Below are 15932 nucleotides of genomic sequence, written 5' to 3'. Positions count from 1 at the left end.
AAAATTGAACTGCGAAGTACTCTTCACTGTGGGTTACTGTTCACCACGGGGACGGGTGCTTACCGTACCTTTAAAGGGCTCGTCTTATGAAAGAGCGGTAAGAGTTTGTTGTACTGCTTACCGTTCTCTTGTAGAGCGGTAAGGATCTAACCGTCTCATGAGAGAGCGATAGACGTCTATTTTTATAAATATTTTTATCTGGGATATATTTAAATAAATTTTTATGTTAGAAAATATAAAAAAAACTCTACGTTGGCAGAGGCAAAGCCCATGGAAGAAGAGGCAAAGCTCAGATTCTATCAGAGAGAGAGAGAGCATGTGCCCGCACTCAATTAGATCATAAACTTATTATTGTCCTCAGAAATTCAAATTTAGATGTGTGATAGGCGTCGCACCCATGTGCACATGTAGTGGTGGGTAACTGTGTATGAATTCACAGTTGTTATATCTCAAGGAAAACAAGAGCAGGTATCATTCGGTTATAGAAACATTTTGAATTCATGCACGTTGCATTTCGAAAGGAAAGTGGCCATACGGATGTGTGAGTTTGGAGCATATGTATCTCAACATCTAAAACAGGGGAAGGAGAAAATTAAGTTCAACATTCAAACTTTTCTCAAAATTGAGTGAGAAAAATTATGCAAACATTCTGAAGGTTGAACTACAACGAAACTCAACATTTACTTGAAAATTGCATCCTCATGATAATAATCATATTGTAATATTCACTTTCTTATTGACTCCATGAAAGCATTGAGATTCTTCAATGACTGTCCCTCTTCACTCATGCTCTTCTCCGCAATCTCCTTCAACCTTTCCACCCTTTCCTTAATGCCATTATCAGCTAATATGCTCTCCAACCTCTCCATGATCCTCTCCTTCGTCACCATTCCTTCATTGTCAGTTCGTGCCACCCTTAGCCCCACCCTCCAGATATCGGAAATATATGTCTGGTTGGCGAACTGGTCGGTGAAGTACGGCCAACAAAGCATAGGCACCCCATTGCGGATGCTCTCCAACGTCGAGTTCCACCCACAGTGTGTCAGGAAGCACCCTATCGCAGGGTGTGCAAGCACACGCTCTTGTGGTGCCCACTCCACCACTTTACCCCTCCCATGGTGCATGAACACGGTCGGGAGTTTGCCGGCCAGCCCGGGCCTAACAACCCACAAGAACGGCCTACCGGAGGCTTCCAGCCCAAGCGCAAGCTCCTCGAGCTGCGTAGGGCTCATGATGGTCAGGCTACCGAACGCCACATAAACAACGGAGCCATGAGGCTGAGCATCAAGGAAGGAGAGGCTAGCCTCATTGTGTACGCGCCAGAAATGCCCAACCGGTGCCTTGGTGGTAGAACGCTGCCAAGTGCGGAGCGGGCCGATGGGGAGAATGGTGGCAGCCGGGGAGTTCTGGGTGGTGAAGATGGCTGGCTCGAGGTCGGCGAAAGTGTTGCAGAGGAGGACATCTGTCTTGGCGGCAGCGGCCCACGTGGTGGAGGTGAGGTAGTGGAACACCATGCACTCCGCATCGCGGCCTCCAATCATGTTTTTCCAGGCTAGGAAGGTCGCGTCCATGGGCGTCGTTGATGCGGCAAGATGGAACGAGTTGTTCTCCAGTTTGATCGGAGCTCCTGCACGTCAAGTAACGATATGAATTTAGTTGTGGACAGTTGTTCTGTAATTCTGAGTAGTGGTCAAGAAATATATATTAATCAGGATCTGTTTGTTTTTATTCTAATTGTGGATTTTAACTTCTAAAATCAGAATCTAAAATAAACAGGTTGATTCTACAATTCAGAATCTACAATCTGATGTTAGATTGTACCACAATCTATGGTCCAGAAAAATGCTGGTTCTATCATATTATAGTACATATTTATCCACCATTACCATTATAAATATAACATTTCGCCACAGAAAGAATAAATCAGGTCTAAGAACACCAACGCCGTCCACCTCCACCATGAGGCCACAGCCTCACCCACAGGCTTTGCCACCACACGGTCCGGCTCCAGCATGGGCGCACACGGGCTTTGCTTCGGTAGCTCCACCTCATGCGACTGCCTCATGTACCTATCTACTACCACTGAGGACATCGCCTTAGGCAGCTGCAGCACTAGCCAGCGCGTGGGCGCCTGGCACGCCGGGTGCTTCCTTGCCTACCACCACGCAACGGATGCCTCCAACACCTCGTCGTTAGCCCATGAGCGCGAGGACGGCTTCTACTAGTGGTTCTACGACAGCGGCGTTGGGGACTCGAATGTGGATCACTTCCACCGGATGTTCATTACGGCGGTCAGGCTCATGGCGACGCGTGTCGCGAACCGCGTGGACCTGGTCTCAGATGCGGCGACGAACATGACTCGAGCGACCAGAGGTACGGGCCCAACGGTGCTATTTATTTTAGATTGTATAATCTAAATTCTAACAATTCAGATGTTAGATTATAAGAATCAAAATCTAAATTATTAGAGTCACAATAAAAAACAAACTGACCCTCGGTCTATTTTGCATTTGCTAACACACCGGCTCTCTGTGATTTTGTTGAAGTAGACAATTACAAGTTACAATTACCTAAAAACCGTCGCAGCCGTATCATTCTCTTGTCAGACAACTTTTCATGAAAAAAGAAAAGTGGCACCAAAACTTGTCGGGTCGGGTTGGTCGATTTTTTACATTCGTGTGTTCTCAATCCTGAGACACTATCTTCTGTTTCCTCACTTCTATCCTCGGCTCCTCTCCGTACCCTCCTTATTGCCAGAGCCGGAAAAGGAAGGTGGGAGCACGAATCACGATGGTAAATCCAAGGTCCAGTAATTTTGTTTTTAAGAAACGAGAAGATATTTTCTGGCTAGCTAGCGAAGCCTTCAAGCTTCCAGCACCCAAACAAACGACATGTGCACGTACAGTGAAAGGCCATAACTTCTAACTACGCGTTCATAGAAGATAAATTTTAAAAATCAAGTATATCTCACCGTCGTCATCGATGACGCCATCGCGTATGAGCTTTTCGGCTCCCACCAGCACCGCGAGCACCGCCGCTGACGCCGCCCAGAGCGCGGCCGCCGGGAGGCCCCGCCACTTCACCCCGTCAAGCGCCCACGACATGCCGACGTCAACCACAACGCATGTCACCCTACCCAAGCCCTCGCCGGCGCCGTCGAGAAGCGCCTCCAGCTGCGGCGGCATGGCCTCCTGCATGGCGGCGTTGAGCCGGACAAAGTTGTCGCGGTCCCCGCCGTAGCCCATCCCGTCCGCGACCCCCACGAGCCGCAGCCGCGGGCATCCCGACGCGCCGGCGCCGGCGGCGTCCACGACGCGGCGGTGGTTGAACTCTGTGTTGACGAAGGTGACAGCGAACCCACTGTTGACGAGGCGGTGGGCGAGCTCCATGAACGGGATGACGTGGCCCTGCGCCGGGTAGGGGAGGAGGAGCGCGTGCGGCGCGGTGGTCTCGGTGGCAGAGAAGGTGGACATCGTTGCGTGCGTGCGTGCGCCGGAGTGTGGTGTGGTTGCGCTGAATGAGCGAGTGCGTTATTTCTGCTGCTGCAGAAATACCGGAGGACATCACTGTGGCAGTGTGGTCGGTCAAAGCAGGCAATCACGCACGTTGGCGGTTATAGCTTCGCCGACTTAAATGTCGTTGTAGTATAGTTAAAGCACGGCTCTGACCGTTAGGCGTTTTTTATTTTTCTGATTTTGCTATTATAACTTATAATAGATTTTTTATAATTTTTTGTGAGCAACCGAATACTCGTGCATAGTTAATAGATTTTTTGAGTAACCTATGAGTGATCATATTATTCGACGCATCCCACTCAATTGTGGAAAATAGAATTATACCATTCCGGGAAGAAATTAAGGTGAAGCTTGTATGACCAAATTTAATCACAGTGATGAAGTCATTTAGAAAACTGATTAATAATAATCGTACTGTTTAAAATGTAAAAAAGAGATGAGTTGAAATACATACGGAAATATATTATTTACGTAGCACCATTGCCGGCCCATCGCGTATATTTGTCAGTTCAGGCACGAATGCAGCCATGTACGTAAGGAATAATGTCTGCATTTAGCAGTCAACGCAGCAACATACTAGGGGCATTCACGTTACTAAAAACTAAAATAAACTACGCCTTGCAAGTTACAACTGTCTCACAATTGAATGTAAATACGTGTAACTTTGATAATAATTTAGCTTGTGTAATACACTACAACGTTAGTCTTTACTATTATTATAACACAAATGAGCAAGCACTATTACAAATATTTTAGTTCCAGTCAGTATTTAAATGAACTCGCATGATAAACCAACTATATAAAAGAAATTAAGGTGCAACCACTACTGCAGAACAGGTATTCAGTGCTGGTTCAAAAACGTGATCAGTATCGGTTTCTGAACCGGCACTAATAGTCAGTAACTATCAGTGCCAGATATAGAACCGGCACTGAAAATCACTATCAGTGCCGGTTCGAGGTGAGAATCGGCACTGATAGTGCACCTACCAGTGCCGGTTATTATTACCAACCGGCACTGATACGGGTGCTATAGTGTCAGTTGTTTGTTACCAACCGGCACTGATAGGTGTTTCCCGCCTTTTTTTTAAAACATGGCGGTTGCCGCTAGTACTATGCTATTTTCAAATTTTGGACGTTGCCGGCAATAGACACGCATACATATCAAGTTTCATCACAGCATATATACACAAGCATATATAAATTTTATTTATAAAACATTAAGTCTCGTCACAATATATATATACACCGCATACATATCAAGTTTTATTATAATAATCTTATGGATTTTAAGATTTCTTGTGAACCGATAGGTCTGAACTCTACTATTTCTTATGTGTTGAAGGTAACGAGAAAGACGATCCAATTTCATGGAACCCGCCGGTTGGATTGATGATTTCGTCATTGATGAACCCGAAAAGTTGTTCTTGAAGTGCGTTGATTTCATGAGACATGAGACGTTCTTCGGACAGCTCGAGGATCTGCAATTTCAAGAATTGAAGAAATCAATACATATGATTTTGGCATATCGAACCTGAAAATTAGTCATCAATATGTATACCGCCTACCTCAGGATCTTTCGGCAGGATCGAATCCTCTCTGTTGAAGCTGTGCATGAATTCCATTACAAAAAAACCACATAAATTATTGTTCGGACCCTGCTTCCTACAAGGAAAGCCATGTCGGACTGTCCATTCTTTCGTGTATGGCCTGTATCTAACGCACTTCTTGGTGTATCGCGGGTACACTCTGTATGTGTGTGATTATTACCGTAAGTAGACTTAGATTCAATCAAATCAAATATTACAAGAGCAGTAACGAAATAGACGGTTTTTACCTTTGTAGCAAGTCAATGACGGGTTGGTAGGTTTCTTTCGGATTATTTTGTGAGTTGAAAATAAAGATCTTGCTAATATCTGACTGGACGACAAGGAGGATCCGGTGAAAACTGCACATAGGTCACCATAGGTTAGTTGGTCCTAATTTCTAACGATGTATTGCTCAAAAAGAGTAGAAACACGTACCCCCAGTGGTAGTGTAAAAGTATGTATTTCTTCAATTTTAGCTCTAGAAGACACTTCAATACATAATCCTCGGTTTTTTTAGGTTGGCAGATTTCATCATTGTCGGGTTGACAAGATATGGGTCGATAAATCCCACATGCATGATGCACTCCTTCCTGCATCTTTGTACCTCCATTCTACATAAGGAATAAGTTAAGAGATTCAATACAATGGTACAGAAATGTATATTGTGAATTATACGTATACGACACTTACAGAGTCCGACAACTCAAGATAGACACATCGAGGGCATCATGTTGGTACAGTCGATACATTGCTCGAAGAATATAAAAATACTGTAGTCCCCATGGAGGAGATCTTGTTCCTTGACTCTGGCCTCGAAACTTTCCCTACCCTCATTCGACTCATTCATGTACCACGCATGAAATTCCCTGGCCTCGAAACTGCTTCTCATTCTTATAGTCGACATACGGACAACATATATAGTGCTTGTCACACTTCCTTTTTGGCTTTTTGTACGCCGCGGCAGCCCTCAAAAAAGCCTCGATGCCAACAATGAACTCTGGCTCTCGTTTCTTGTACATCCATGACCAGTCTATCTGTAAATTATTATAATTAAACACATTGGACTTATAATCATTAAATATTTCAAAATCTAGAATATATTTATCGAATTACCTCACATCCTGATTGGTCATTTGAGGGCCCATCTCCTTCTGGTACTTGGGCCGGGTCGGGGGACCCACCTTCCAAAGGCTGCCGAGTCCGATTTCGACCCGTGGGTGGACGTGCCATCCCTACAATACAGTATTTTATCAATTGTACATGTTAAATTCACTACGTTGATTAATTAACAGAGGAAATCCACTGGATTATTACTAAAATTTATGACTTTAAAAATATACACAATCCACGTACTAGAAAATTAGAGCTAGATCTTAGGGATATTTTGCAAATACCTCCCTGATTTTTTATTCTTTGGATGCCACTCGAATGACAGTTCTAGCGGTATTTTTGCAATTTTTGAATGGCAATAACGGTTCAACAAGTGGCAAATTTGCAATTGTCCCTAGATTTAATGTAGGCACCCAACTCTATTTACATGTGACTTTTAATCTACTCGTTAAATCATCTACAATGATAAAATTGCGACCTTTCTCTAATTTATATGGATATTTGAGCTCTCGCTCATTCCAAATTTCAATACCAACTAACAACCACCTAAATTCAAACCTAGAGCAATCTAGCAACTAAAATCTAACTAAGAATCAAATGTAGATCATCTCTATATATCTAACAACGACAAAGTTGCAAATTTTATCTAAATTAGATCTCAACTACATCTCTAAATCCATAACCATGGAACAAGCACCATCCATCATCAACCCTAGAGCAATCTACCAAGTAATCTATCCAAAAATAAAATATAGATCATCTCACTAACCTTAAAACAGTTGACTACTCTAAATTTTGAAGGGTCCTACGCAAAAACAAAAAAAAACCTTGAATCGCCAAAAAAAATGGCAAGGAGGTGCTGTAACACTAGGCTGCGGCGGCGATGGCTCTGTTCTGGATCGAGACGGGGAAGAATATGGGCTATATATACTGTACGATGCTATCAGTGCCGGTTTAAAGAGGAACCAGCACTGAAACACCACTATCAGTCACAAACCGGCACTGATAGTTACTATCAGTGCCGGTTCTTAACTCCAGACCCTCGATCGCGGGCGGGAGTTTTAGAACCGACACTGATACCACTTTCAGTATCAGTTCCTTTAAACCGATACTGAAGGTGATGACTATTACACGGGGTTCTATAGTAGTGAGCTTGTATGACCAAATTTAATCACAGTGATGAAGTCATTTAGAAAACTGATTAATAATAATCGTACTGTTTAAAATGTCAAAAAGAGATGAGTTGAAATACATACGGAAATATATTATTTACGTAGCACCATTGCCGGCCCATCGCGTATATTTGTCAGTTCAGGCACGAATGCAGCCATGTACGTAAGGAATGATGTCTGCATTCAGCAGTCAACGCAGCAACATACTGGGGGCATTCACGTTACTAAAAGGTAAAATAAACTACGCCTTACAAGTTGCAACTGTCTCACAATTGAATGTAAATACGTGTAACTTTGATAATAATTTAGCTTCTGTAATACACTACAACGTTAGTCTTTACTATTATTATAACACAAACGAGCAAGCACTATTGCAAATATTTTAATTCCAGTCAGTATTTAAATGAACTCCCATGAAAAACCAACTATATAAAAGTTTTTCCAGTCAGTTTTTCGCTACACGGGTCTCCAGATTATCCTAGTTGGTTAAAAATGTATTATCCGAATCGATTGGTGTAAACAATCTATTGGTATAATACGGTGCATTATCTTAGTCAGTTACTGCCTTCAACTGATTGAGATAATTATTTTTCCCAGCCAGTTTCACTTACAAACCAACTAGAATAATAATGCTATTATTCCAATCGGTTCTAGCCACGAACCGATTGGAATAATGCCTTAATCCAATTGGCTTTGTTTATAAACCACGATAATAACATTTTCATTATTAATAATTTTGAAAAAATATTTTTAAATAATGTAATACAAATATTTTCACAACTAATAATTAGTATGTGTATGGTTTGTAACACATAGAATTCTAATAAATGTATACGGAAAGAATGGTCAAAACGAACATTTATCTTACTATAAACACAAACTAAAGAGACCATACGCATACTAATTATCACAAGTATCATTTTGATGAAAATACTTTTTTCATTTAATAATTTTGATGTAAAATATTATGTCAGTTAATACTTATGATCATAATTATTTTTCACAATTAATATTTTGTATGCTTGTGGTTTGTAATACTATAACCCCAATATAGAGAAAAGAAAGGTAAAAATGACAATATTTATGCTTACAGACACAAACTAAAAAGATTATACTAATATTTTCAGATAAATGTTTTTTAATGAAATAACGAGGATGTGTAACATAGATTGTAGTAAAGAGACTAGTGAAGTGAAGAAGAAGAGAAACTTATCGAAGATTAGTTCCTAATAATATATAAGCAATTGAATTGGAGTACCTTCGAGATCATGGATCGAGCAGAAGCAAGACGCGCTATGTAGACATGTTTAGGCCCTTGACGTGAAGTAATACCCCACATCCTGTATGTATGACATTGTATATGTATTGTCTTGAGTACAAGCAATGTGGCTAGACTTATTACAATGGAGTAGCTCGGATCTAAACTAATCTAGGGTTGAAGTCGCCGAGTATTTCCGATGGCTATGGTCTTGATGCTTGCGTTGAGTTGCATATGCGTTGATCTGTTGCGGGTTGTCCTTCTAGGGGTCTAGGTCCCCACCTCATATAGGGGTTCTGGTGTTGCCCTGGAACCAGTCGTAGTCGATAGGAAGTGCTTCGTCTTGTCGATCAAGGCAAGATAACCGAATCTATCCTACATACTAGTCGTACTCAAGTCAGTTAATCAGATCGAGACCTTCCTAGTATAGTTTTCTAGAATTCCCAACTATACTAGATCCCGCAGATTCAGGTCTGCAATAACCAAAGTTGTATAATGTACCTTGTTCGTGTATGGTGTACTCCTTGTGCATATATACCCTATAGTTAGATATTTGATAGTAACCCCTAACTCTACTCAGCAAGAAGGATTTCCACAAGCACCTACTCGAGCATTGCCAAGTCTAAGATTGGTTGATTAAGGTAAGTCAAGCTTGTAGCCAAAAGAATTGAGCAAGGAAAGTCATGTCCGAGTATTGAGTGAAAACACAATTAGGTCGAGCACCATGTTGTTGTACGTACGCGAGCCTCAAGAAATACTTGAAAATTCGATTCATTGACATCCGTCTCTAAGTAGAGTTAAAAAAATCTCTAAAATTTGAACCATTGGGTATAGGCGTATTTAATACACTTAGAAGGGCGTGCGAAGATTCGCACGACGCCATCATTCCATCTTTCACGCCGAACGAAGCACCTCAATAGTAACCATGTGGGCACCCTGGACATTGGTCTTTGGGGTATTGAAAACACCGCTACCTAGGCTTATCTGTGGTTGGGCTGATGTCTCTCAGTGATTGCTATTCTAAGACTTCATTCCTTGATCTCTGGCACCATGCTGGTGGAGGCGTATCCACAGCAAGCCATCATTAAAGACCAAGATGAAACTAACCTCCAGCGGTCCATCGATGAAGAGTTGTATCATGGATAGTGCCTCACGGTGGTGCCCACGTGGCACCGGTTCCTACAGCAGCGGCTGCCGTCACTGGGTCTTCAGAGATTTTCGCATCATTGTTCATCATAGCATCCGGATCTCTGACGTTATGCTCGACGGGTTCTTTGCTAGTTCTGGCCATAAACATGAATCAATCTGGTCAACTACTCTAGCCGTCGAATGAGAAACCGTTGTCACTTTCCTTACTTTTGCCATCACTATCAGTGTCCATGAACTGGAGAACGTTATGCTCTTTGGGATCCCAGTCGAGGTGCCCCACCTCGTGGTATGCATCCAATGGACTGGACTCGAGAATACTGGTGTGGATCAGTCCACCCTGATTGTCCCAGCGGTAAACCATAGTTTCGAAGGTGATCTCGGAGCAGGCAGGAGGTGATTCAAAGATGACTGCTGCCGACTCAAAGTGATCATAGAAACCGGTGTTGGAGAATCTGACGAGGATGCACACTTGAGACACGATCAATCCTAAAAAAAATAGAAGAAGGCCCCTATCTGGCGTGCCAACTATCGAAGATTTGTTCCTGACAATGTGACCATAATTAGACCGGGGTACCTTTGAGGTCAGGATTGAGCACAAAACAAGACACGCGATATAGACAGGTTCGGCCCCCTCGGCTAGAGTAATACCCTACGTCTTGTATAGAGGTTGATGTACATGTATTCTCTCGAGTACATGCAAGGTGGCTAGACCTAGTACAAGGAGTAGATCGAATCTAAAATAAACTAGAGTTGAAGTCACCGAATATCTCCTATGGTCTTGGTGCTTGCGTCGAGTTGAGTTGTGTTGAACTGCTCTAGGTTATCGAAGTTGTGGGGTTTGTAGAAGTTCTCCTTTCAAGGGTCTAGGTCCCCACCTTATATAGTGTAACACCTTGATTTTCAGATTTCTCAAATTTCTAAAATTTTCCAAGATTATTGAATAGCTTCAATAGTAGTATAGGTTTAAAACCTATTTTCTTAATCAATCAATCAATCAATATAGGTTATTATTTTGTGTGCATTACATGCTGAGTTTTGTTAGGAGCTAGGTAAATGCATTAGAGTTCTTTTTCCTTTTCTTTCTCTTTAGTGTTTTGAGTGAAAAAGATTTTGAAAAGGATTTTACAAAACTTAGTAGTGAATAAGTTAAGGATCTTAATGGTTGGAATTCAAAATCTTTGAATTCATCATCTATTCAATCCTTGATCATACCAGATCCTTCTCCAGCTCAATTCAAATCTTATCCAAATCCTTGTTTAAAGTCAATGTCTCTTCTTTCTCAAATTCTACCCAAATCCAAATTCAAATTCCTTTTCTACTCCTATTCTTGTTCAACCTCATCTTTTTCGTTTCTCTTAAATTCACTCCAAGCTCAATTCAGATTCAAACCATATTCAAATTTCTTTGCAAAAGTTTCTTTTCTAAACCCTAGATATACCTAAAGTGTCTTTGGACTCAATCTTGCTCAAGTTCAAACCCTTAGCCAAGTCTTCTAGATGGCCCAACAAAGAATCCACAAAATCTGGAAATTTTCGCGGAGTCCTAGACAACCTCATTTTCTCATGAAGTTTCGGAGTTCAAAACGCCCTCAAATGCAAATCTTGACAATACCAAAGTTGTAGGCCTCATCGAGAGCTTCGATTTGAACCTATGAAAGTCATCTTTTGGATAATGGAGCTAGGAGTTATGGCCCCTAAAATCAGTGCTGCGCAGAGAAGTCCGAGTTCAAACAGTTTATCTTGTGGTGCATTTTTGAAAATTAATATGACGTTTTCAGAAGTTCTAATGACTACCAAAGTTGTAGATCTTTTCGATTTCTACAATTTAGAATCAAGAAACGTCCAATTTGATGTTCGGAAGATGAAGATATCATCCTCGGAATAAAGATCTGCGAAAAAGGAAATCGTAACCGACTCGAACTCGAATCCGATTCGTGTTCGGTTTGGACTCCACCTCAAGCAGTCGGCCCTAGCCCTATAAATATGAGTTGCACACCCTCTCTTACCCCTATTCCATGCCAGCAAACCCTAGAAGTCGCTGCTGCCCTGTCCGTATGTCGCTGGAGCGCCGCCGTTCGCCGGAGCCGCCGCCGCCACCCGTGATGCGCTACATCGTCTTCTCCATGATTCCTCCTTCCTCGACCATCAAAGCAAGGTGAGGACTCCTTCTTCTCCTCCCTTACTACTGTTTTAGCATCATACTAAGTCCCTAGCCAAGCCCTAGCCCTGGCCAAAGCCCGATCTACGCCGCCACGGTGGTCGCCATTGCGGACAGTCGTGGGACAGCCGCGCTGTAGCCGATTGGCATCGACGTTCCCGACCGAACAGAGGTCAAATCACCAAGCCCTTTCACCGGTGCATGTCCCATGATGTTCCCCACACCCTCACCAACCAGGTCGGCCATTAGAGCAACCAAACCGTCAAAATCAAGGTCAACATACCCGCTATCCGGTTTCTGAACGCATTCTGCGCGCGCACCGGATTTGCATCGCATTCTCCGTCAATCCGAAAGCCGTATGGATGCACCAACCATGTCATAGCGTGTCCCATGGATTCTTCTACGTTACCCTAGGAGCCCATCCCCGTTTGTGCAGCGACACGACCAGGACGTCATTACCAACCACAACACGTCGCAGCCATCACCCATCTCATTTCCGCTGATCGTTCTTCCTCTCAGTGGATGATCTACCAAAACCCATACCATAGCATTGTGTTCCCGAGTTATATGAACATCCTTGTTCAAACGGTTCCTCAAAATTCGTAGCCAATCTCTGGGAACGCGAGCGTCTTCGTTCCTGCATTTGTTCGCGGTCACCACCAAACCTAGAAGCAGTCATCGCTGTTTTGCCGCTACCTCGGATGACCCCTTCCAAAACCAACCATACCGCTGAGTTAGTCTTTCCGCTTTCTACGCTATGCTTCCCTCATTTCGCTGAAACACCACTGAAGCCGACATTGATGTTTGTGGCCACATGCCCGATCGCTATCTTTGACGAAACCCGAACCACCGCCGCTACATAGAATCACCAATAGTATCCTTAATCTATAAGCGCAATATTCGGCCTTTTTGATCCATCATAGGTGGTCGAGACTAGATATCTGCGTATCCTTTCTTTAATCCAAGATGGTACTTGTATAGCATGCCAAGTCAGCGCCACTTCATTATCCTTAGCCTAGTCAGTGAAGTCTAGTCTGCCCTATACTTCTTGAATCTTGTGCAATTATGTTGTCAAGCCTGACACAGTGATTGTGCGATAAAACCTTTCCCATAGGAATATAGGTCCGGAAAATCAGTATTTCCTTTCAGTCTAATCCATCTTCCGAAAGCCGTTCTCTTTTCATCTTAACTCTGATTTAGGCGATTCGTGTATCTAAATGTTTCTAAAATCATCCCTATCCAACCATAGTGTTTTTAAAGTATTTTTAATGATGTTTGGTATGTTTTTCTTAGTGTTTACTTTGTGTTATTTGTTGGTAGTTCTCGCCTTTAGTCGATAACGTTCCGGAGCAGTTCGAGGGACTTTAAGACCAAGATTTCGACAACACTGAGCAGCATTGGGTAAAAGGCAAGTGTCCTTGATCATCTTGAACCTATGTTTTTAAATGTTTTGTTTTACAAAATTGCATGCAGTGTCTGTCAACATGATGGGTAGTCACCTATGTTAGGGTTTTCCCTAGATTTTCCCTTATCATCCCTTGGAACCTAGATGGTTTATGGTTAGATATCTTTGGTGGGTAGATTGCTTAGCCATGCTTTTGGGATTTTGGGAAGTGTCATAATCTTGACTAATGAACATATGCAATATTGGTGGTTAATGTGTTAATGGTCTAGCAACATGGAACCTTAGGCCTTGAGCATAGTAGTTTTGATGGTTGTCATGGTTATGATGTTGGTGATAGTGATGATGGTTATGTTGTTGATTTAGTGTTTGCTCAAGTAACCTAAGTAAGGACCGGTTCGTGGAGCGACAACCCAAGAAATATTGTACCAACCACGAGACCTGGTATGGGACAGGCCTAGCCTATTAATTAGTGGATTCCAGTTTTGTGCGTGCCAAACGGAAGAGTGGTTATGTGGGGACGGCAAAGGCCAGAACCATTTGGTTAGTGGTAAGAGATGTGTAGTGGAAGGGAAGGGTGAAAACTTTCCGGAGCTACAAGGCGCAAAAGGGGGCTTCTGGGTGGTGTGATGCCACTTTGACGGCGGTGAAACCTAGCGGGCATGCACATACTGGATGAAACTTTGTAACGGCTTTGAAGTGACTTTCCGGGCGACACACCACTGGTGTGTGTTAAGTGTCTAGATAACACGGCAACATGAAAATCACGACTTGTGGGGAAAGCTGGACAACCTCTGCAGAGTGTAAAAACTGTTATAACAGCCGTGCTCACGGTTATGAGAGACTTGGATCCTCACATGATTAGTGGATTGTGATTATGAGTTTGGTTGTGGTTGTGGTTATGGTTCTGGTACATGGAGTACTAGATGTTTGTGGTTATGGTTCTGGTACAGGGAGTACTAGATGGTTGTGGTTTTGGTTATAGTACCGGGAGTACTAGACGGTTATGGTATACAAGGTGGGGAGCCTTGTATGCTGCGTGTTGGACTGTGTGGGTTATATTCACTTAATAATTGTTTAATGATTTTGAGTCCAAATATCTTTTCATTACTCGCATTTACGCAAATATACCATGTGATAGCCTATTCGTGATATAAGCCTGCATATCATTACTTTCCCACACTTGCTGAGCGCATCATGTGCTCACACTTGCTATTTTTCCTATACCATGCGACATGTATGCTACTGCTCAATGAATGAAGATGTTGAAGACTATCAAGACGAGGTTGCAACGTTCTTGGCGCGTGTCTCCCGGTCGGTTGCCTGCGGTGTTGTTGGGTACCAGTGCTTCTGTTCTGCTGCAGATATCTTCATAGAAGACAATATATGTCAATTGCTGTAAGAGTTTAACGTTTATTTAATAGAAGTATTGCTTTTGTTACTTCACCTGTGATGTCCTTATGTGTGTTGAACATCCTGGGCACACATAAGCCGCATATGGTTTTAGCCGTTAAAACCGAGTGTGACATATAGGCCCTGGCACTACCCTAAATCCTGTCGTAATCGATGGGGAGTCCTCCATCTTGTCAATCAAGGCAAGACAGCCAAATCCAGCTGGGATAGTAGTCATACTCGAGTTAGTTAATCGAGACCTTCCTAGTATGGGTTTTCGTGATCTCCGAGTATACTGGGCCCCGTAGATTTGGGTCCACAATATCCAGAGTCGTTAAAGATGCGAACAAGGTATCCTATCCATATATGATGTAGTCCTTATTCGTATATACCCTATAGTTAGATATTCAAGAACAATTAATATGGAAAAGACCAAAACAACTAACTTAAAGCAACAATTTATGACATCAAACAATTTTTAGGACTTAAGCAACTATTTCCAATGTCTATGTCATTTTATTTTTCAAAAGACATAGTGGGCAATTTTGGAAAAAGACTTATTCAACAACTCTCAAGACCTAGTGCAATTGTTTTTTGTGTTACTTTTCCAATTATCTCTTTCTTTTGTCTATGAGATAAGGAACAAAAGCTACAAGTTGAGCCGTACATAAAAGAATATGTGAAAGAAATAGAGTGAAACACTACTATAAAAATAGGTTTCACCGTCAGCTTCAAAACCATCTTCACTGCTAGTTTTAGAGCCAACAGTGGGCAACAGGCCGACTATCACTGCTGGCCTGTGGACTGGCAGTGATGGGGGTTATCATTGCTGACTAAAGCCTTCAACCAGCAATGTTTTTCCTCTCCTCTCTGTCCTCGTCCTCTCTGTCCTCCCTCTCTCCGTATCTCTCCCTCTCAATATCTCCTCCCCCCCTCTCTCTCCTCTCTATCCTCCATCTCTCTCCCTCTCAATAGATGCAAACAATGAGACACATATTTAATGTAGATCAATAATAAAGACACATTCATTAATACATAGTAATTCATGTCATTCATTAATACATATATATGCTATCAATTGAACATATATATGCTATCAAACCCCTTGGTAGACTTCATCCTTATCACATACTCTCTACTAGTAGGTATGGTGTCATCTGAAGGTCTCTCACACGTCGACGACACAATAGG

General features: G+C 42.5%; 1 protein-coding gene across 1 annotated transcript; it reads right to left on the bottom strand.

Annotated features, from left to right (window-relative positions):
- Window positions 1-540: 540 nt before the first annotated feature.
- LOC133902868 (UDP-glycosyltransferase 83A1-like) lies at window positions 541-3593 on the bottom strand. The gene is made up of 2 exons (XM_062344187.1): window positions 2972-3593; window positions 541-1627 (listed from the first exon to the last, which is right to left on the bottom strand). The coding sequence occupies exons 1-2, from the start codon at window positions 3471-3473 to the stop codon at window positions 726-728; spliced, it is 1404 nt and encodes a 467-aa protein (XP_062200171.1). The 5' UTR covers window positions 3474-3593; the 3' UTR covers window positions 541-725.
- Window positions 3594-15932: the final 12339 nt, after the last annotated feature.

The sequence above is a fragment of the Phragmites australis genome, chromosome 21 (genome assembly GCF_958298935.1).
Source record: "Phragmites australis chromosome 21, lpPhrAust1.1, whole genome shotgun sequence".
NCBI lineage: Eukaryota > Viridiplantae > Streptophyta > Magnoliopsida > Poales > Poaceae > Phragmites > Phragmites australis.
This window is presented reverse-complemented; position numbering and strand designations above follow the sequence as displayed.

Bases quoted from the DNA above. Each gene is read 5' to 3' on its own strand.
- LOC133902868 (XM_062344187.1), bottom strand. From the start codon at position 3,473: ATGTCCACCTTCTCTGCCACCGAGACCACCGCGCCGCACGCGCTCCTC. The intron at 1,628-2,971 runs GTGAGATATACT...CTTGACGTGCAG, and splicing joins TGGCGTCATCGATGACGACG to GAGCTCCGATCAAACTGGAG.